The sequence below is a fragment of the Bacillus rossius genome, chromosome 13 (assembly GCF_032445375.1).
Source record: "Bacillus rossius redtenbacheri isolate Brsri chromosome 13, Brsri_v3, whole genome shotgun sequence".
In the NCBI taxonomy this organism is placed as follows: Eukaryota; Metazoa; Arthropoda; class Insecta; order Phasmatodea; family Bacillidae; genus Bacillus; species Bacillus rossius.
This window is the reverse complement of record NC_086340.1, coordinates 44,572,420-44,597,146: the sequence shown is the minus strand read 5'-3', so window position 1 is coordinate 44,597,146 and position 24,727 is coordinate 44,572,420. Positions and strand designations below refer to the sequence as shown.

Genomic DNA, 24,727 nt, shown 5'->3' with positions numbered 1-24,727 from the left:
AAAACCAGGAAAAATTTTTTGGACCACCCGTTGATAAATTACAAAAGGTGAAAGTCGTATCAATTTGTTGATTTTACGAATAATTTTCGTTTTAATATCAGTTTTTCTTAAATATCTTCGAATCAACATTTTTACCAAACAGTTATTTTACATAACATTTTTTAAGAATTAAATTTTGCGTTGAATGGGATCAAGAGCGAATTTTTAAGCCAACACATTACCAAACTACAGCAGGTTAACGTTGGACAAGTTTTCAACAATAGCAGAAATGGTTGGTTTCAACTACACTTGAAGCAAACACATAAAGACATGAATTTGATTGGTAACAATCTAACAACAGTCACGGCACTAACTGCCAAACAAAAAATCCTACACGGTATCAACCGCCGAAATAAAAATCCCTGCTCAAAACTCGACCTTAACACTAGCACCAATTTGGCTCATGCAAATGTCATCCTTACGAAAATGAGGGGTAATGAAGACTCAGAAGAACCTTCCCATTAAAGACTCCTTTGGAAGAACTTGATCACGAATATTTGAAGCAGCTGTTCACTGAGAAACTAGAAGAACTGGAGGATAATGGTCGCACTGCCAAGCTACTTCAAAATGACCACCCTCATGAAGCAGTTAATACAGGCAGAGAGGACTGGTGACTGGGAGCTGCATCTGAGTACTGTGAAGAAGATGTTGCCCTATTTCCATGCAAGTGGGCATTTTTTGTATGCTAAGTCAGCGCAGCTCTATCTGCAAAGCATGATGGACCTACAAGAGAAACTATCTCAAAAAAAGTATGAGAGGTTTGTGCTGAATGGATGGTTTACAATCAGAAGATCTGATAAATTTTGGAGTGGGATTTGGTCTGACATAACCATTCAGCAGACCCTCATGCGCTCATTAAAAATTAGTGGAGGGCTTAGTCATGGTCGTGGTGTTTCAGATAGTACTCTCAGCAGATGGGCAGTCACCATGCCAATAGTTACAACAGTGGCACAACAGGTCGAGGATTTTAGTGGGGTTTCATTCACCACCTCAGAGCAGCATGTTGATGCCAGAGATGCTAGAGTCCAGCGTGATAATGGAGATGTACAGAAGTTTGTGGAGTGGTTTCAATCTCACAATCCTTTTCCAGCAAGCGACTTCATGATGTCCATCAGTACAGGTGTCATGGGAGATAAATCAATAAACTGTCACAGAGCCTTTGAAATTGGGAATTCGTCGATGCTTACCTTGGTGGGACAAAACTTTGACCAAATCAAGTTGGTCAGAAAGAATCGTGTCATGAACATTCAAGGTTTCAAGTCAAAGTTTACCATTCATGGGGAGGATGTACCAGTCAATCCTGAGACAATATTTCACCGTATCGCACTCCTCAAGAAATCTGATGAAGAGCTTAGGGAATTCTTCCAATACGAGTTGGCACCATATCACCTGTCTTTATTCGATGAGGTTGGAATGAGGAAGGCACCTAAGTCTGTACTTTATGACTTTTTTGATCCTGTAGGAGAAGTTAACCTTGATGGAGCAGCTCACGTCATTGATGGAGGATTTTTATTACACCGAGTGGTATGGAAGAATGGCGATGCCTTTCAATGCATTATCAAGTATGTTGATTACTTGAAACGCCACTACAACAAAAAAGCTACCACTGTGGTTTTTGATGGCTACCCCGAAGACCTGCGTACCAAAAGCATCAAATCTGCAGAGCGGCTCCGCAGAATGAAGAGGTACATTGCTCCTGAGGTCATCTTCACAAAGTCAATGGTGGTGACGATGACCCAGGAGCAATTTCTTTCAAATGACAAGAACAAGGAGCGACTCATCAGCTTGCTTACCGAGAGGCTGGAAAGTGAAGGCATATCAGTCAAGCAAGCTCGTGAGGATGCAGACCACATGATCGTCACCACAGCCATCGAAGTTGCCCATAGTCATGAGAAGGTTGCTCTAGTCGGTGAGGATACGGATTTGTTGGTCATCCTCACTGCTCTAACCACACCATCGGCTAACATTTATTACCTCAAACCAGGAAGAGGAACAACACCACAAAAAATATTCACCCACCAGAGTTGTAAACTCGCCGACGACCTAAAAAAGGTCCTCATTTTCCTCCACGCCATTAGTGGTTGCGACACCACTTCTTCATTTTATAAGCTGGGCAAGAAGAAAATAGTGAAACATGTGGCCAAAAATGAGCACCTTTTAGAGGACATCAAACCCTTCTTTGATCACGATTCACAACCTCAAGCAATTGCAGAAGCTGGGCAACGATTTTTGACCACACTCTATGGCGGTAGAACAGAGGACAATCTGGACAAGGTGCGGTTTGACCTGTTTGCCAAATCCCTCATAAAATCTAAATTCAATTTGGCTTCCCTACCACCAACCACGGAAGCAGCTCGCTAACATTGCTTCAGAACCTACCTCCAAGTTCAAATGTGGTTAGGGAACCAGATGGATCCGCTCCAGTGGGGATGGCAGCAGTCCAACTTTGGACTTGCCCCTGTTCTTACCTCCAAGGAACCAAGGAACCAGCTCCACAGTCGCTTCTGATGAAGATTTCTTGCAAGTGCAGCAAAGGGTGTGCAGGTGCTTGCAGCTGCAGGAAGGCAGGTTTGAAATAATCGATAATTTGTGCCAGTTGCAAGGGGACCTCATGCACAAACGCCCTCCAACTGGTAGAATTATTGGAAGATGTCGAAGAAGATGTGTATGGAGACCTCGACATTTTGTCAGACATCGACCAGTGGTCCAACGGCAGAGAAACGTCGAAGACTAATTTTATTTCAGCACGTCTATTATTTAAAATCATATATTCACCCATTCTGTATATATGTTTTAATTTAGTGACAATTTTTCATGTTAATATAAATATACTAATTTTGTATAGTATATTACTGTTATCCTGTTTGTGACTAAATTCTGTACCTGAAGTTAAAACAACCATTGTAATTAATGTTGACAGTTGGGCCAATTGGCTAAATTTTCATTTTTGTATAAGACATCGTTTAAAACCTGAAGTTAAAACCAACCATTTACACTGATATTGAAAAATGGTCAAACTTTCAGCTGCTGTAGTTTGGTAACGAATTGTCCAAAAAAAATTGTTCTTGGTACTATTCAACGCAGAGATTAATGCTCTATAACCCTTATGAAATGTACTTTTCAAATATTTTGTTTAGTGTGGCAGATAAAAGCAAAAAAAAGTAAAAATACCCCTGTTGGGGATACATTTTCACCCCCCACCACTTTTCCACAACTCCCCCGAGGGGAAAAATTAGGAGTGTCATATTGGGTCACAAATGAAGCCATTGAAACAAAAAAACCTTTTGTAGGAATTATTTCCGAATTGGATGTTTAACGCTACTGGCCTACTAAGAATAAAACATTATTGTTGCAGTTACAAATTAAACAATTAGAAATGGCCTTTTTTTTAGCTTTTTAAATAAATAAAACATGAATCAAAATTACCTTTTGTAAAAATATATAACCCCACAATACGTTAGAAGTAAATTTCTTTACAAACTAGATGCCCAGTGAACTTAGTATGTACCACCTAAAATTGATTTGATTGTAACTCTTCATAAGTGATTATCAATCCCAATCAACCTTCGAACACCAATTCATTGAGATCGATAATATTAGCTGCATCGTGTACGGTTTGAGTTTCATTTGGTTATTAAATGAAACTCGTATGTAATTTAAATGAATTCAATGTCTTTCTTTACATGAAAGATAAATGCAGTTAACATTCAATGCAAAATATTCTGGTAAACTACATTTTTAATTTTTTTTTGGGCGCATAAATAAACAAAGATGATAGCTTTCCGACACGCGAAAACCTGGGATCATGCCCCATGTGCCCTTATGGAAAAGAATGATCTGACCTTGAGAAGGTACCGGCCACACTTGGAAGGATATTTCATCTTGTAGGCAGGCAGACAGACAGAACTTTAAATGGTTGGCCAATATTCAGGGACATTGGTAAAGGTTGACGCGGTGTAATCTCTCGACTTTATCGTCGAACACATCACCAGTAAACAGAACGAGCTAGCCTACCAGCTGTCCTGAAACCCCGAGATGATGCTGTCTGGGACAAGCTACTAACACCCACGAGTGGCACACGCACACCGAACTGAGCACGCACTCTCTCAATCAAGAGGCGGCACTGTCGTAACCACCTATGTAAACAACCCCCCTAACCTATCACCAGGGGCAGAACTTGAACAGAACTTGTGCGCGCAGCCTAACTCACCGACGAGCACAAATAACTTGTGCGTCGTTGTGGCCAAGTGGAGTTCAAGGAGTACTGCATACTGGATGGACAGTTACAGGTATGCACCACGGAAACCCAGCAACCATGGTGGATGTTCGCACCAATAGGTACACTATGTTGCAAGTAAACAGACTCGCGGGATGCCCGGGCACATACCAGACTATATGTGAAGTACAAGACCTCTTATTTTGGCTTTGTGGTAAACAAGAATGTAAGGAGCTACGTGCACGGGTCAGCGATGTAAGACATGGATACCAGACCGACTAAAATAAAAGATACCCCGGTAACCCACCGAACCGTTTCATCGACGCGGGGGAAGAGATTTCGACTTGTAACAGATTGTTTCACACTCTGTGTAGAGGCCTTTCCTTTGACAAGTTGCCATTGTGCATGCCTCTAAGACTGAGTTTCTTCCATGATGAAGCTACGTTCGTGTCATTTTGACAGATAACGCATCTCAACTTACAAGATGGAAAGGGATGGACTTCTGAGCGGTATGGCGCGTCATGGCACACACCACTTCGATGTACCACCCACATGCTTATATCACAGAAATACATAATCGTGAATTGAAACCATTGCTGAGGCTCCGACTGACAGAAGACCACATCCAATGGGATGTGCACATCCCGGATATAAAATATTGCTTAAGACGCCGCATGAAAGCATTAACTGGCGAAACACCTGCCACCCTCATACAAAGGTGTAACCTTCCTTCACCCGGGCAATATCGGGTGCAAGACAGGCGTGAGAAAATCTGGAAGAGCATCTGCGAGACATCGCAAGGATTCATGATACGGCACAGCGCAGACAAGAGGCTAATCAGGGGCACCACCCGCACTAAACCTGGCCACATGGTGTACATGCAATTACATTCGTTGTGGCCCCGGCGGGGTTGGGGCCTTATGTATCGGGCCTGTGTCAATGTTACATGTACTAGGACCCACAGTGGTTACAGTCTAACTACCGGGCAGTCAAGATGCAAATCATCACCAGGACATAGTAAGGAAGACACACTAGGACAGAGAGGAACACGTCAACATGACGGGAAGCGAATCCACGACATCCATAGGTATGGTGCGTCAACACCATGCAGGTGCAGTGATGTCTCGAGACTGGGTTCCGAGGATTCCCGGGAGCAGAGGCGGAGTCGCCAATCCCATGCGAAATAAAGCCAGCAAGGCGACCATCCACAGAAACGGACGAGGAGGAAGGCATGCCATTCCGCAGATTCAAAGAAGCAGTCGGTCCGGACACCAGGTGATACGCCCTCGAGACTGATCTGGGCACCGGACGAAGAGTAAGATGACCTGAAACAACTGACTGCGACGAGATGTGGCCATTCCATTACTCCACAGAAGACTCTGATATCCAAGTACTTGCTGAAGAGCCTACAGAACCCGAAAAAGAAGAGACAGTGGGAGAGGTACCAGAGTCGACCCCGAGGTACAACTTATGACCAAGTGAACAACTACATCACCGGGCTGCTGTATGTAAACGTTGGAGTGACATGAGGAAAGGTAACCAATACCACATCCACCTAGGTGTCGGAAGTAGATGTCATATCGGACTTATTTGGGTGGCGGGGTGGTGACAATTGACATCATACAGGGCTACGCCCACTATAATCCGATGCACCACCAACTTCCTCACATCCCTGGCTCTATTTACGTGTGTGTGTGCAGGCATTCAAATAACGTGTCACCAGCCCGGAGAACAGTGTGAGTAATTACCTACTGCTAGGAGAATGTAACATTCCTAAATATACATTTAAGTATAACATGAAATTTTTTGTATTTCCCAAAAGCTCTGTTTCTTTTCAGCTACAAAGAACAACCTTTAATTATATAACATCATTAATTCTATTGTACTCAGGTGGATTTAAACACTATGGAACGCACACCTGAGCCTCACTATTATTGGGAAACTTTTTACATTTAAATAAAGTTATTGAAAAGGGTCTTTGATCTTAATTGGTTTTTATTACTGTGTTTTTAGGTTTAAGTTTCATAATGTTAAGTGGCTTGGATAGGTATAACAAACAATGGTCTTGGGCGAGGAAGGAAGGAACCTGGTCCGTGGCTATTTTCTGATATCCGGCTGTCTTCGACCACCACCGCCCGAGGTAGAAGGTGTATGCATCCTGGGGACTTCAAGCTTGCTATCAATGACCTGTTACTTCTGTTTTATTATTTAAATGTTTTAAATTGTGAAAGTATTATCCTCTAGTATGTCTCATGAGGAATACCGTACAAATGAACAAGTGGTTTTAAAATTGCAGCACGAACAAGTGTCGGCCACTATCAGATTTGTGCCACGGGGCATTTTTATAGTTATGAAGAGTGGAGTGTAATTCTGCTAAGTAATAAATCGTGCAAACATTGATGTGTGTTCAATTCTATCTCATGGATAGACATCTGGTAGCAGGAATGTGGGACGCCTTTGGAGCCCTTCAAGTCTCGTACAAACGCGGGCTTCGTCAATACCCTGTTAAGAAGACTCTGCCGGGTCCGTGTGCCCAATAATCAAACACTGCTGCCCAGGCACACACTAACATTATGCAGGATGTGCCAACTGAATAAATATCACAAAGAGTTTAAACCATTAGGCTATTAACTTTATAAATCAATGTCTCCCAGACATACCAGTACAAATGTATGTGTTGTAGTTCTATGGTAACTGAAAAAATTATTTATTCCTAAATTTGAAAAAAATAAATCATTAAAAATATTTATTGAAAAACGATCCTTTTATTTCAACTTACCAATATAAATACAATAAGCACCGAGATTGTAGTATTAACTTCAACAATACTTTCAACTTAGCAATATAAATGCAATAAGCACTGAAAACTATTATCTCATTAAATACTTCGAAACAGATTAAATTTTAACACATGTAATTTTTTTTTAAATTCTAACCAAAATGATTATTATGTAACACTAATGACAACAATGTAGCAAGACTAATTAATTGGTAGGTACAGTTCTCAATGCATTACTGGATGGACAAACAAGCAAAATATGGTATTTTTAGAATTACCAAACAAAAATAGTTTCTGTTAATAAATATTTTGTATACACACATAGTTACACAGAAAAAACCACACATCACATATTATCATTTACTTGATAAGACACTATTTTGTAATGGGTATTTATCAGTTCAATCTATAGTAAATTAAATGTTTAAATGAATTTATCACAGACACTTTACATACACAGATCAAAGTGGCTCTAATTGAACTGACAATAGACAAATTGTAAGGTAATAGGCAATATAAACCCGAAACCTTTTCACATTGCCAGTTTGCTATGGACAGAGTTGGAACCACATTTTTGCACAAGATTTTTCATTATGGTAGTCATAAAAAATAATTTCTCAAGTTTTGTTTGTTGTAATCATCCACACAGGAAACGTACAGAACAAACACTGGTATTTTCTGAATCAAATTGGTCTCTTCATTTGTAGCTCCCCCGCACTATTTCTTAAAATTTAGTAAATGTGCTAAGAAACACCAGTATTTTTTGATCCTCAACTGGTGAACCCTGTGATTAGACAATTAACTTTAAACTTATATTGTTTATTCATCTTAAACACATCTTACGACAAAGTCAACAATGAATAGGCGGCACAGTAACCTGTTTATAAATAGCTATTCATTTGCTGGGCATTAAAAACAGTAACTGCAAAACAAAAAAGCTAGGTAAGTTCACTCGCAATACGTCAGTCAGACCAGATGATGGTGTGACAAAAAGCACGATTGTTTGATAGAAAACAGGTTGAACAACATAAAGAACTCTATTTACAAAGGTTGAGGCAGTCAAGTAGCAGGACCGATCAATCGCAACACAGACCACTTTTAAGGTTAGCTTCACAAGGCTGGTACATACAACCAATGTTTCATGATGTTCTGGAGCGAAAATTTTACACAAATGCATGGTTTGTCTCGACTGGCGCTATCCATAGGACAAAATTCAGATGTGAGCGACTAATGAAAATTAACCTCGACAGAAGACAAACAATTTCCTAACTGAGCCACAGCTTGCAAACTTGAGCGTTCCTAATGTTAGTGCGGCATTAGAGAAATGTTCAAAATTGTTCCAGAAGCTCATTCCAACAGAAATACTAGAAAGCAGTGAAATATAGCCCAAAATATACCACGGTTGAAATAAAACTTGTAATTAATACTTCAATGTAACAACTTAATACTGAATTTTTTTTAGATTAGAGCGAATAAAAAAAGTATATAATAATAATAATAATAATAAAATGAAACAAAATAGGTTAAATAAAACAAAAACTCTGAACAGAATATCTGCAGAAACTCCTTGAATTACATTTCCATATAAAGTGAGGTTGAAATCATTTGGGGTTAAGAGGTAATGCAACATTACAATTTCAATGTTTGTGCTTTTTTTTCTTTTGGCCACAATTAAAGGTTGTGGTTTTTTTTATATGAAAGATGTCTAACTACAGAAATAAATTTAAATTTAAATAAAAATTTGATAAGTATCCAACAGAAGCCTCTGAAAATGGATTTCCTGAATTCATTTTGCCGAAACTTAATTGTCACTGAGCGTTTACGCTCAGCTTTTTCACAACAATAAGTTTAAAATGTCATTCTGCCATACCTTTTTTATGGAAGACATGCGGCTGTTAAAAGAATAATAATCATAACAACAAAATCATAAATTTCCTAGCAACAAATGAACTTTATGCTGTCTGCTTACTAAAAGTTTGTGATGACTCAATAGTTATGCTTCCTTTGGTGATGAGAAACGTTGTACATGCCCTTCTAAAGAAGCAATTTATATTCGGAAGCAGTACTGTATCTAAATAACTAATGTTTGAATAACAAATTCTGCAACATTTTTATAAGACACCAACAAATGATAACTGTACTTAAATATTTAAACAATGCAAAATTAAATGCATTACTGAGTTTTAGAACTATGAATCAAATGCACATTAAATCTTGTATGGTCATATTACAAAATAAAATAAATAAAAGATCTTTAACCATAGCATATTTCTGGTCAATGTTATTATTATATTCTATTATCATTTAGGAACTTTTTTTTAATGTTGAAAATTAATGTAGTGTGTATTCTTGTGCTTGAATATATTCTATAAAATAATATTCTCAAAGTGGTCTAATATTATGTATTTCTTTTAATAGCAAAAAGAACTTTGAAATTGCTACTTCTTGACAATATCTCCCAAGAGTTGATAATCATCACCCCAGTCCTTTGCTTACTTCGTAGCTGGAGGGAGTCCGGTGGTGACAAGGAAGTGTATTATTTCTAGTTAACTGATATTAAATGGCATTTCTTTTTAACACAGTTTACAATGTTGGTCATTTACCATAGCAGCTACAAAACTACTTATTCGCTGCATTTCATTGACTAGGTTTTTGTTTGTTCATATTTCACAACATATTTTATATTTAAAGTATCTTATTTAACTTTTTTCTTGCTAAACCATTTCTGTATTGTTTCATGGAATTAGCTATCATTGCTTAGAATTGAGTAATAATTGTTCACTACGTATGAATCATATTTAATTAAAGTACTTTACGTAAATAAGAACAATATTTTGTACCTAATTTAGCACAAAAACCTTATAACTTATAGTAAAAAAAAGTTTAAATTCTTAGTTTTATGCATAAAACATTCTTGTACTCAATGAAAATATAACAGGCTGTTACGTTGTATGTTTTTGCCCGGCTAAGCACACATAGAAACGTAACAAAACAAACAATGTTCTTGAGGAATTTTTCATTACTATGGTTCTACGTTATTTGGAAATAAAAGAGTTTATTAAATTATCTTTGTTTATTTCTTAAAAAAAAAAATGTTTTTTTTTCATTGTTACATGGCCTCAATACACAATTTTACAAATGAATTTAATTAGAAAAACTTCGTTACTTGTATAGTTTTTGTCTTTTCTTATACGAATTTTAACGATATCTTTGAATTTTGATAGGATGAGGTCCAAATACATACCACAGCACCATACATATTGCCGTTGATGGTCGAGGAGTCTTGTCACTCGCCGATAAAAAAAAAAAAAAACTTAGTAATGTCCCTTGGTTAATTACCTAACTCAAGGTACCGTTGATCGCGGACCGAAATCACACGAAGTCGGGCCGATGCCGACGCCTAGGGCCTAAATTTCTAGTTACATAGTCCGAAGAAAAAAAATGAACTTAGGTTAAAAAACTACGGCGTGGCCCCAGCCCCTAGGCGTTAAATTGTCCCTTGATAATTTTTCATTTGTCTGGCGACTTGCCGACGACGCGACCGAGTTCGGCGACGATCGAGCAACAAGTGACTTGGTCAACGAGATTACCTTCCCTTGTAAAGGTGAAAACAAGGGAGGCAACCCCGTGGGCCAACTGACCAATCAGCGCACATACTTCCAAAACATGACCATATAAGGAAATTTGTACGGGCACATCACTTGACGCCAGGGCTTGCCCTGATTGGCTGGCTAGTGGTAGCCTCCAGAGATCCTTCCAGACGGTCGCTACAGCTGTGCGTACAACGTGACGCGTAAATCCCAAACACGCATTTACAAAGTGAAAAATAGCTTTCTGGCGCCAGTGTTTCGCGCCTGTCCGCTCTTCCTTCTGGGCTTTCCAGACTGTTCTCGAATTATTCCACTACAATCTCAATAGAATTCAAAATTTACCCAACTAATTTAAATATAATATTCAAATTTTAGCAATTGAAGTTGAAATTCACACTCAAAATTTTAGTTTAAAAATTATGTCCTGTAAAATTATCTTCTCCATTGCCTTAAATAAAACAATTAATGAAATCATATATCAAAATTAGTTATGAGCTGGAGTTAACCCACAAATTAATATTTAAATATCTCGGGAAAATAAGTATTTTAAGACTTTACATGAAATTTAAAAAGAGTAATTAATAACAATTTTTAACATATCTGAACTGTTCTCTATATCAACAACAAAAAAATATATCCTTCACCTCAAACTTATTCTTAATATTCTTATGACCCATTTTGCAATGCTACAAGACAACTATGTGTTTGCAGTGAAGTTATTAGTGTGGTTCAGACTTTTTGTTTGATTTCAAAAAGTGTAAATCATGAACAAGTTGGTGACTTATATTTGTGTCACACAAGAAAAGGACCCAGCATATTTCGATAACAGTTTGAATTTGTACCATTCCTAATTTTGTAAATAACTAGCCAAATAACAAAATATGCACGTGTCTTACATAACACAAGATCTGATTGATATTAGTATAATTTGAATTTATACAAATTTTTAAATTCATATTTGCATAACTTGTCAAATAAATAAGCATAAAATAATTGTTGACATCAATAGCATTCACCTACTTCGTGTACCAAAAGTTAGCTATATTTTAATGAAAAAATTGTCCCATATACTTTCAAGGTCAAGTGGTCACTATTTGTGATAACAACCAACAAATAAACTTGAGGTTATAAAATCCAACTACAGTATATTAAATTTCATTTTAATTATTGTGTTAGGAAGTTAAAACAACTGGCTATGCAAAAGAAGTAACAATTATGTAAGCAGCACTAGTTATATTATAAAATTAATACATTAATTTGTTTTATTTATAATTCAAACATTCCAGTAATTTTTTTTATATTTATATGAATGAACACGAACATTTCTTAAAAATATAGTTCAAGGTCCATCCACTAGAACAGCTGTAACTACAGTCAGTGCTAAATGTATGGAAGATAATCTACAAGTATAACCTTTATCTATAACCAACAAGCATTTGTTAAACAAAAGCACTTAAAACATTACAATAATATTTGTATCTTATATATACACATATCAACATATCTCATCCAAAACAAATACCTCCATCTTTAATTATTTTTAAAGAAGGCATTTTATCAGCAAGTGCTAGTAAATTCTTTTCATCCAAATATTTGCACTGCTTTACATCCAGATTTTTGAGTAGTTTCAAATTTTCAGCAACCATATGCAGGTTTTCCCCGGTAATTGAAGAATAACTAAGGTCCAGTGTTTCTAGGGCCTTACATTTCGCAAGGTGCACAATGGTTTTATCTGTAAGCAAGTGATTTAGTCTTAAGTCAAGTTCTTTCAGCTTAAGGCAGCGACTTAACGATTCAATATCATCATCCATTATTGTATCACTTGAAGAAAATCCCAGACTTTCTAGTCTCTGCAACTTACAGATATCCTTAAAACCATCTTTGATGTCAGCAGGATGTTTTCCATACAAGCGTAAATATTTTAAGTTTGGGTAACATTGACAAATTTTCTGTAACACAGTCTTGTCATACTCACAATGAAAAAAACATATGTCCAACTTTTCTAGCAAAGGAAAAGGTTGACCAAACAAAACATCTAAAAACCTGCACATTTCACTGAATTCTGAAGCAAAAGACTCAAATTTCAAACACTTTAAGGTTTTGATGTTGGCCAGGGGTTTAAAATCCACAATATGGTTATGTGTAGCATCATGTAACAAAACGTCTTCAAGTTTGGTGAATGTTCCAAGTAAATTTACAATCTGCTGTGTTATTGGGGAAAACCCAAACCGCAGATACGATAACCTATCATTCATATTTTGTAACACATACAGAATATCTGTCTTAGAAACATTTGGAAAGCCCCCATTAAAGCTCAAGTATTCTAGAGAAGGACAGCCATCAACAATTGGTTTGAATACACCGTCACGACAACATTGACCACTTAGTATGAGTTTCTTCAGCTTTGTACATCTACTCAGTCTGTCTACAATCTCAGACGCATTATGGTACTCAATCCTGATCAACAAAGTGTCTATATTTGGAAAGGCTTCAAATAAAGCTTCAAGTTGTGAAATTTCCAGTGATGGCATGAACTCAACACAAAAACTGTGGATATCATAACAATTTTTGATGACAGCAGGAATAATCTTATCTTTGTCTAAAATGTTTTTGGTACGAATGTGCTTCAACATAGGACACTTCTCCACGAAAGCGATCAAATCTTCCTCGCTGGAATCTGTCTCTGGTGAATACACAAAGGTCTCCCACACAGAAGAGGTTCGAGCGAACACCTGCCACTTGGTGCTCACGTCCTGGACAATCAACAGTTCCTCCGGTCTCAAGGACTCAAAGATTTTCATCATTAATTCTGGAGGGAGGTCATCAATGGTGACAGCAGACATCTAGACACAAACCAATGTCTGCATTATTATTCACATATTTATGTAATGCTTCGGATTCACATATGGACTACAATTATGATTAAAAATAATATCTCCCCCCTTTTTTTATATTAAACTGAAATAATACTTATTACTTATTGTTGAGGCATTGAACTGTTGTAACCCCGCTACGATTGTTCCTACAGTCAAATAAAAAAAACTATTTATCATAACACTGATCATTTTCTAAGAATAAAACATTATTTTTGGAGTTACAAATTAACCGATTAGAAATGCCCCTTTTTTTAAGCTTTTTAAATACATAAAACCAACTTAATAATGAAACATAAAACAAAAATCATTTTGTAAAAATATATAACCACACACTAAGTTATAAGTAAGTTTTAGTTATAAACTAGATGACCCGGTGAACTTTGTTCCACCTAAAATTGATTTGATTATAACTCTTCATAAGTGATTAATAATCCCAATCAACTTTCCTACACCAATTCCTCGAGATCAATATTATTAGCCGCATCGTGTACGGTTTGAGTTTCGTTTGGTTATTAACTGAAACTCGTATGTAATTTAAAATGAATTCAATGTCTTTTATTTACATGCAAAGCTTTCTGATAAGCCATGTATTTCGTTTTGTTTTCCGGCGCATAAATATCAAAGATGATGACTTTCCGACATGCAAACACGTGACATAAAGTTGTCCATGTGCATAACACGGAAACTTCAAGTTAATTCCGTGAACTTCCAACGACTGGCCTTGTGATTTGTTGATGGTCATCGCGAAGGCCAGATGCACAGGGAATTTCAGCCATTTAAATTCGAATGGCAAGTCAGTTGGATTCAATGGGATGCACGCAATCAAAAATTCTCTCCTTTATACTTTCCTTTGATAATCGTCACCTCGATGACGTTGTTCATAAGCTTTTTCAAAGCCAGTCTCGTTCCATTGCATAGTCGAGGTTGATTGATGTTAGACATGATGATGACTGAGCCCTACTTTCAATTGCAAATTGTGAGGTGGTAATCCAGGCAATTCCAGCGAATTCTAAAGGCATCTTATCAGCACGTGTTAATAAATTCTTTTCATCAAAATATTTGCACTCCTTTGGTTCTGTGGGATAGTTGACTACCTAATCCTGGTATAGTACTTGTTTGATTTGTAAATTCTAATTTTATAACTTTTTAAAAACCTTAATTATTTTGACACGGGGGGGGGGGGGGGGGTCGATCGGTCGGCTTTACGGTGGATTGCTAGTGGGCGCCACCACGTGGTACGGCACGTGGACCCGGTGAGACTCCTAACTCAGGGCGTGACGTCGCCCATGTGAGACGTGATATCCCCCCTTGAAAACATCTAGCACTAATTCCTGCCCGCTCTCAGCGTCGGGCACGCTTTTCCCTACAAAGTGGGCTCTCAGGCGTCCCACACGCCGTCACTCTCCACGTGGTCACACAGATTGAAAATAAAAGAATACTACGTGAAATTCACACACCTGATTTATTCCGCTAATTCCACTCACACAAGTACACGGTTGAAGCTATGCAAAACGCCCGCGTCACGAATCGATTTATAGGTGATGAGCCACCACGTGGTCACATGTTAAATTACGTAATACGAGGAAAAAGACCGAGACTGGTCGTAAACTAATTAATGAAACAGTCCCCCGACCGAGAGCTGCTCCGAGGACTAAAAGAAAGTGATTGAGACGAAATTAAAGTTAACAGAATTAATTGGCACAGAATACAAGCGGTGAGGTCCCCGGAGTGCTGATGCATCTGCTCTCGGTCGTTGATGGCGGCGGACTGGGGTGAGATCATGGCTCGCTCGACTGACATGGCGCCCTCCCGCCGAAACAATTGCCGTTACAAGATATTAGCGAATTCGTGCCACGGGAAACTAAATTAACATGACAAGAATGCATTGAAAATTATGTAACAATTTTTGAATGAAAAGAAAAGATTGTACAAATAATAACTATTAAGATTTAAATTTAATTATTGTCTGGCTTCAGGTTTCCTCGGGAATGTCCGGAAACGCTATTCTATTTTAATATATAAGTTAAAAAATAAAAGTACATAAAACCCTCCCGGCCGATCTGCCGTCACGTTGCACTTAGGGAATTTAAAAAAAACAACACAATTATATATATTTATGTTTTTTAGGGGTACGGCGCACTGGTTCGACAGCGCCCTCTTGCCGGGCAAGCACGCACACACGCACGCACACGTACGCACGGGTAGGCGGGAGGTTTGAATGGAGGGTGGATGGTGTTTGGGCGGTGGCATATCGGACTTACAAGGGGCCGTAGGCCAGGACGATGTCAATTTGTATGTGCTTATTCAACCATATAATACGAGTAAGATGAATTCATTTAATAAAAAATAAATTTACTTTTTCTGTTTTTTTTTATGGGATGTATTTTGGGCACAGCATGATGGTATTAGATTTTTCTTTAATATAAAGTGAATGCCAAAGGAATAATACAAACAGGAAATCAGATACAAGTATTAGATGAGTTTAAGAGTTTTCTCTCAATTTACGCTTTCCTGCATACTGACACTGAAACAATCAAAGCCTTTGACCAATTACGTGGCTTTGTCCTAAGTGTGTTTAAAAAAAAGAGAAGCAAACCAAATAGTTATTTATTTTCTTAACCTAAATCTTCTCAATGATCTATTAGATATATAATGAATTGTAGCAACTTGACATTCAAATTTGTAAATAATTTTGTGTCAGCTTTTATGTAGGCCAACCATGTTTTTACATCTGCAGGTTTGTAGTAAATAGTATTATAAGAATTTACTTTTTTTTAAATATAATGAACAAATTATGTATGTGCAACATGGGGAAGTATGGTTATTACAAAATGGGTAAATTTCTGTTCCCTCAGGTTTGTATTAATGAGGTTTCATTGGAGTATCCAGGCAAATGAAAATTTTTAAGATGATGTATTAAAGGTAAGTTAAGTGATATGTTTTTGATGTTAAAGGTGTGTAGGCATGATAACAATTGTGTCAATAAAGCAGGTAAGTAAATTTTGATATGTAAGTATTTAGTTCCAGGTTCGAACCAGCCTGGAATTGCCTGGGTGGAAAGTGTGTTAGCTGATCAATATACCTCTCAGGTCCTTACAGTATTAATCTAAGAAAAAAATATATACATATATTTAAAACAAAAACTTTATATTCTTACATTTCTCATAGAAAATTGATTTTTCTTTCTTTCTGAACGAACAATAGGACACAGCATAGGGATACTTAATAAATGAACTATCTATTCTCTCCTAAAAGCCTCGGATGCCGATAGTTTAGTTCACCCGCCTATACTAGAGTATTTACTCCTTGAATCTGTCATTCTTGCAAAAAAATTTTTTTATCCACGTTATGGATCTCTTCTGATTCACTAATATACTGAAAATACTTGAAAACGCTAGACATTTGACAAACTTACCTTACACATTTAGGTTCCATCCTCTGTATACAGCAAACCAGAACAAGAAGGAAAATGTACGCTATAAAAAAAAAATTTGAGATACGGCTTCTATCCATTCATAGAATTCTTAAGTTCTTTATTTATAAAGTTGTGCCCGTTCTGCACACCTCCCTCTCATTTTACATATCTATGTCTTTTGCTGTGCCCTCGATGAATTGTAAAGCGCTTTGTGCTAATTGTCATCCCTAGGAGGTAGGCCACCTGCAATGCCTCAGCAGAAAAATGCTATTTACCGAAAAAAGCTTCACTTTTGGATAAAAAATGTCCCTTGTCAAGTGATCCGGGAATGGGTCTGTCGCCATCTTGTTCTCGAAGAAGGAAGAAGCTTCTTGGGAAGCTGGGCCAGTATGTAAGCCCCTCCAGCTGTCGGAAGACGAGAGAGCAGGAGGGGAGGCCCTCGGAAAGACTGCCTCCCAGTCGCCCGCTCCAGACCGTCACTATGCCTGTCGTTCTGTCGCCACTAAGTTCAAATTGAGGGATAGAATTATTTTGTGACGCCAGCAGAGTAGGACTTAAATTATTTTCAAGCTCTGGTAATAGAAATATTTGTTTGGACTTAGCCATTTTTTGAAGTAATCTCTCGTCACTGGTAAGATGAGTATTTCTAAGTTCTTAGGATCCTTCTTTGCTGAGTTGGCGTTAGTGACAAATCTGTTGAGCCGGAGTTGGCGAGTAGTCAGGAAAATAAATACAGTCTTACACTCATGGGTCTCGTGTTGGTCGGTGTTGGTTGGCAAGGCAGTTAAAGAAAATATGTATGATACGTACATTACTTATGATTGTTACGTCATGTTACGTAAAGAATTTGCCAATGTTTATTTGAGGTCCTCTCATCTCTGCATTCTTAAATTTCAGAACTGCAATTGGAAGTTTACTTTGATGTTCATAATGGCTTGAGTCAGGTGTATGTAATGGGACTTAAGTCATTTCGTCTCTGATCAGTGTGTTACATGAAGATGTTCCGTAGAGGCTACTATAAAAGATTGCCAGACAGTTTTACTACAGATCAATAAATCTGGGTGTCCAGCACATAAACCACTTGTGTACTGCAGTGTGCTAATCGCTAAACTCCGGTGATCCAACAACTGCTAGCTGCGAGTGCTGCCTGTGTTAGACCTCGGCTAGAACGAGGCATTGTGCCGGCCGCCATCAGACAGCGAGAGCTGCGAGTGGAGCACTTCTCTGAGCAGCTTTATTATACGGCCAGTTGTTTTTGATTGTAGGCACCAGTTGTCGGGTGCAGTCTTACTGCTTAATCATTCCTGTTCTCTTTCCCTTGTTATTATGTGCTCTAATCATTGTAGTTAATAATGGTTTTTAAGATGTATGTTTGATATTGTTCTTTGAAGGCACTTCATATTGAATCTGTTGAGGCTCAGTGGCTTGAGTTTTCCATTTAGATTTTTCTTGTGCCATTTCGAAGATTTAAACCCCTTTTGCAAATAATAGTTTTTGAGATTGGTATACCTAGAGTTTTACTTAATATGGAAAGTGTAAGTTCCCAAGTAATTTTTCATGATGTTGATATATTTGACGATCTTCTTACGTAACATTTTACTGTGAGCCGTAAGTTGGTAGTCATAATATTTATTGTTTTCCTATTGCTTGCTTTATATAGCTATGCTACGGTTCGTGTATTACAGTGATTATCGTGGCCAGTTACTGAGGAACGCCCTGGTAGCGGAACCCTCAGAGTTGTACATGAAGTGTCCTACGTTTGTAACATTTATTGCTAACTAAATGTGCTATTGGCTCTAGTCAGCCCCCTCTACTTTGTTTTCCCAGTTCCACGTTTCATCATAATAAAGTTCAATTTAAAAAAATAGTAAAATGAAATGTATTTCAAATAAAAAAACAAACATAATATTCACTGTACGGCTATACTAACAGTACAATATGGTTGGCCTTTAAATTTTAGAATAATAACCTGTACCTAAGTTTGAACCATTAAAATTTATGTATCATCATTGGCCGCACATTTGAAACAAAATTTTACAAAATTTTCTTTGACATACTATATAAATATAAAAAAAAGTATACTTACTTTAAAGACAGTCTTGTGGCAGTTGGCAGTCTTGTAAATGAAAGCAAAAATGTAATGTGTAAATTTTCAGCACAAATTTTCTACCTGAAATATAAATGGGTGCATTAGCGTCTAATTCATACAGCATAATGAGCAGATAAATGACTAATCATTAATAATTACCAATGAGTTGTTTAGACAAATAATGTTTTCAATAATGTACACCAGCCAAAGAGAGCTAGCACACTAATTCATTGTTTTCTCTATTTCGTACAGTAAAGTTTGTAAAACTCTCAGAATGTGTCTCGTCTGAAAGTGTGTCACAACTATGAGATAGATCCAATGCACTTAGTTCTCAAAGAATGAATAATCATGTCAAATTTATTTTGAGACTGAGTAACTAAGTAGTAATATTTGCAATTCAATAAGTAGTGCAGCTTAAAAGTGAGAAAATAAACTCACCACAGAATGAAAAATCATTTCTTTTTACTCCTGGAAGCATAAGGGTGCAGCATTGGTAGGCTACTAAGTTAAACCGTGATGGTGTATTTGGTGAACTTTGAACTTGAGATAGTATGATACACCCTTTCAAGAGTATGTGCCCAACAACTACAAATACTGACTCACTGCATGTCTGTTTGCATACTAAGAGTCAATAAGTCTACGGATGTGGTTAAGTCTGACACAGAATATCATTGCAGTATATATCTTCGTATTTCAAAATTAAACATTAAGTTTCAAAACAATAACTTAATGCTGCAGCTAAATAAAGTACTATTTTAATATCATTTTATCTACATTATGTATTTTTTTAATAGGTATTCAACAGGATTTTTCCCCCCATGGGTGTGATGTTATAATCAATGTAAAAAAACACAAATTTTCAGTTTTAATGTTCTTGATCATTGTAAATGAATCAATTAAAAAATTGTTTCAGTTGAAAAGTTTGAAAGGGGATACAAAACATGACCCACATATTAATTCTACCTATATGTCTTTCATCAAACCCTCCAACCTCATGACAAAAGAATTGCCATTAATTAATTTTATTATACTATCTTCAGTAGATTAACTTGCTCTTGATATACTACCACTGTTAATTGACATAAGTAAAAAAAAATAAACCCTACAAAGAGAAAGCACAAATACAAGAAAGCCAAATACAACATACAACAACATTACACATCAACAATACAAGAATTCTCACTGGGTTAGATGGTGGCAGTAGATTATATTCCAAATAACCATCTGGATATAAATACAGTAGTACCAAGTGTAATAACCTAATTAAGTAACAGATTGGATGTTGAAATCAATGACAACAAAAACATAAAATTCCTTTAATTTTTATTAATTGTATCCTTAATATTATCTTTGAAAGATTCATGCAATGGGAGTGCATGACATAAGCTTTTCGACATACGCCATTGCTATGCACATGTATGTCTGTAGAAGAAAACTACAAAAAAACACAAATGACAAAAACACAAATTAAGCAAAAAATTGCTGTTGTCAGGATTTAACACCACACAGTACTCCACAACAGGAATATGGTCAGCAAACAAAGAAAAACCAAGAAAAATGGACTAACAGAACGAAAAAAAACCCACAAATGATGACATGACAAAAATACCGAACCCAAACAATTCAGCACAACAGTTGAAACGAAACAAAAACACAGAAAAACAAAAAGACGAAACAAACACAACAGTTTTCCAAAAAAAAAGGAAACTGTTTTTTTTCTTCCGTTTCTCTTTTGTTTTTGGAAAACTATTGTGTTTGTTTTGTCTTTTCGTCTTGCTGTGTTTTTGTCTCGTTTCAACTGTAGTGCGGAAATTTTTGGGTTCGGTATTTTTGTGCTATCATCATATGTGTTTTTTTTTTTTCGTTCTGTTAGTCCATTTTTCTTTGTTTTTCTTTGTTTGCTGACCATATTCCTGTTGTGGAGTATTGTGTGGCGTTAAATCCTGACAACAGCAATTTTTTGCTTAATTTGTGTTTTTGTCATTTATGTTTTTTTGTAGTTTTCTTATACAGACATACATGTGCTTAACAATGGTGTATGTCCAAAAGCTTACATCAAGTGTATCCTTATTACTTTGTAACTCTTTTTTTTTTTTAATTTTTTTAAATAAAAAGTTATAAATTATTTTTTTTTTTTTTTAATTATGCTATTTGTGTAGGCCATAGGTCTAAAATCACTACCAATGTACCACTGCTGGTAGTTTAGTTAAAATTTAAGTTTTTACTTTTCATGAATTTTTTTTTCATTTGAAATTAATATTTAAATTTGGTAAATATAAGTACAAAAATTTGATAATGAGTCTCACAGTGGTTATTTGCTGTGTTATGTGGGAGATGTAGTGCGTTTCATTTGTGATTTTAGATGGAATATTTTCATTTGTTAGGTGAATCATAAAATTTATGACGTAATGTAAAAAAATGGTTCATTTAAGTTAGTTTTGAAATTGTTGAAGTAATAAAAACAAATAGAAGTTTTGATGGTGAGGGTTAAGTCAGCAGATAAAAAAAAAATATATGTGTATATATATATATATATATATATATATATATATATATATATATATATATATATATACACATATACATATATATACATATATATATATATACATACACACACACACGTTCACATCGCGATATAGTAGGGATATTGATGAAGTCATCAACAAGGCTGTGCTGAAGTAATTACAACCTGCATGTTCGTACGGTACAACCGCAGGAATCGAGGGTTTTGCTTGTTTTGAGCAAGATACTGTTGCTGAGAAAATTAAATTAGAGTATGGAATATATTTTCGGTATTGTGTTCTACACTAAAATAGGTAAGAGCTTAAGTATACTTCACGATACCTGCGAAGTTTAAATCATAATAAAAACCAATCAAAAATTTAAGTATAGAGACGTTATTGCAAAACATAATTACTAAAAATGATGGGATTGTAGTATACAATACAATACCATAAATATTATATAAAGAATATTGTTAAGTACTTGAATAGGTAGAGTTATACTATACTTTATGATACCAGGGAGTTAAAATCAATTTGAAGATGAATAATTAAATAATAAAAAGTGGTATCACTAAAGGCCCTGGCAGAATGAACAGTGCTGATGGCAATGCTGATGGCTACTAGCTGCTAGCTGCTGATTGGTGGCAGAATCAGCCAATGAAACGGGCAAATGCGATGCTGATGGCAGATCCCAAATTCACTGGCACATCACGGCCGATGGCTGATGGACAGATCGCCGCATCAGCGGTAGAATCGGCAGTCATGTTGTAATTTCGTCTGTCAGTTGTTTGTTTGCAAACTTTGACGCTCGTGTTATCTGCTGTGATAAAAAAAATCACGTGGACCTTTGTCAACAATTCGAGATTTTTGTTGCTGTTTTAATTCGCTTTAATATAGAATAAAATAACTGTATAATTCCTTTTACTTACAAGTTTTTCTTATAATACTTTGTTTCATGTCAGTTTTACATGTGTACTTTAGTTTGAATTAATATAACGGGAGGGAATTCTCATAAGAGTAGGTCTTTCAAATTGATAATAATATTTGCGGAATTATATTTAATAAAAGGTTATTAAGAACAAACTTGTGAATATCCAGTACAGAACTCGGCAACAACTGACCATAAAAGTCGTTTTCGCGGCAAAACGACGAATAATGAAGTGATTGTCGTCTTTTGTTCCCAGTTGACAGCATATTTTAATGTAAACAAACGTCCACGTCTGCTGAAAATCATATGAAATTTGTTGCGCCCAAAACAAAACATAAACACAGTTTACTGCGTATGCGTGAACGCACAGTTTTCAAAATACATTACAATTGGTTGCTGGTGGTTGTCACGTGATGGCTGGTGTGCTGACCAGCCATGAAAAGATGAAGTTGGCCGAACTTGGCCAGCCATTAGCCATCAGCCACATTCGAATGCTGGTGGTGACATAGTAGTGAAACAATCAGAGTTCACCAGCCATCAGCATTGCCATCAGCACTGTTCATTCTGCCAGGGCCTTAAATTTACTAAATCAGGTGGGATTATAGTTTACAACTGATACCGTGGGAGATATATCTCCGGTATCATGTTATATATTTGAATAGGTTGAGCTGTAGTATAGAATTCAATACCCGAAAATTAGTTTAATAAATAAACATAGTTTGTGAAAAACCAGCCAGTGAATGCTCCCCATCTAAAACACATATTCCCGTGCTGGTCCGTAAGACTAGGCGTGGTAATGACGTCAGCACCATGTTGGTGACGTCCACAATATTGTTATGGTATCGGGATCTCTACCACTCCCTCGTCATTTTTATCGTATCGTTTTCCAGCCCTAACAGAATCTCCCACAAAGGAAAATTTTATACATAACATGCAAAGGGCCTTAAATTTTCATAAATACCAAAGCATTGGGGTAAAGCATAATTCAATCGGCACTATAGTAAACATTTACTAAACATAGCCGGAATACTCCTATGTAGAAAAATAATGTTTTTTTTAACACCATAATTAATAAAAGTTTTCAAAATTATCTTACATTAATATACTTGCTCATCCATTCTGTCTTCTTTTCTACTGTCGGCATTCTATCAAATAATTGATTCTATATTTTCGGTCATCTTCAACCCACAGAACAGGGAAGGATACAGAACGCTATCTCCTATAGTGAGAAACGAAGCCTGTACTGCCGCGATCTCTACCGGACGGGCCCTGAACTATTACAAAAAATTGCCGCACTCAAATCAGAATATCAACTTAAAAAATTCACTTTTATAAACTCTGGGCCACGCATCTTGAATTGTATACACTTATTTGCCAACGCCAAATCCCAATTAAAAAAGAGAGTAAATATGTATAATTTCAACGAGAAAATTGATTAATATTAAGTTGAAGAAACACTATTTACTATGATTGTATTTGATGCTGGAAAATGTTCATGCACGTTTACAAGATTCGTGTCACCTCCGGAGTATATAAAAGCAAGCAATAAGTTATGTAATATTCTGAATTAAATGCGGCACTTTTAAGGGGTAACAGATGACGCCGACCGCCAATGCTCCTCTGTCGCATAGACCGCTATGCCTTATCAATGTCTCGCAAAAGCGTGTGCACCGAACGCGCCCGTGCGCGCAGCAAAGGGCAGTGCGTGCGACGAGGCGAACGCCATGCAACGAGTGCTGCGCCGGCGGAACGATCCGGCCGGGTGTGGCATATCCTTCCGCCGCACTACAACAAATTATTTTAATTATGTTTTCCACAGGTTTTTATTAAACATTATTTTTCATTAATTAATAATTCAGTCCTGTCAAAATTATGTCTCACTGTACGTTTTGTCCCGAACCTGGCCGGTTCAGTTTCCCGCGAAATTCACACGTTTCCACGGGAGGGCTGGCGGGGGAGGGGGGACGCGCATGGCGACACCAGCAGTGTCCTTTAAGAGCTCAACCAGGCCAGCAGCCTGCGCGCAACACGGAACCTTCAACCTTTGCTTTCACCGACATGTAGTTTTCAATAGTGTAATATCTTTTCAACCTTTACGTACAGTTCCGCGGTCGGCCTCAATTTACCATGAGGTATTTAACTTAATTAAATCGGTGCTCCAAGATGAGTGTTCTACGTCATACGTAAGTACTGTGGGGAGTTAACGTGAATTTATGCCGGCGCTTCACGCCCAAACTTAGCCTACAGGCTACTTAGTTTTGGCCCGCACGGGGCAGCCAGCAGGCGAC

The 24,727-nt window shown here is 36.9% G+C and overlaps 1 protein-coding gene across 4 annotated transcripts in view; it reads right to left on the bottom strand.

Moving 5' to 3' along the window:
• LOC134538502 (uncharacterized) overlaps window positions 1-23,817 on the bottom strand; it is an 80,115-nt gene extending 56,298 nt beyond the window's left edge. For 2 of the 4 annotated variants that reach the window (XR_010076160.1, XM_063379880.1), the window contains exons 1-2: window positions 23,536-23,816; window positions 19,002-19,085 (exon numbers count right to left, since the gene is read on the bottom strand). Coding sequence is in view for 1 of the 4 variants with exons in the window: in XM_063379881.1 (XP_063235951.1) it covers window positions 12,130-13,467 (1,338 nt within the window). In the remaining 3 variants the exon portion in view is untranslated. Of the gene's footprint in view, window positions 1-3,774; window positions 13,468-19,001; window positions 19,086-23,535 lie in introns of those variants that run through there. The other 2 variants (XM_063379881.1, XM_063379882.1) reach the window with 2 other exon arrangements.
• Window positions 23,818-24,727: the final 910 nt, after the last annotated feature.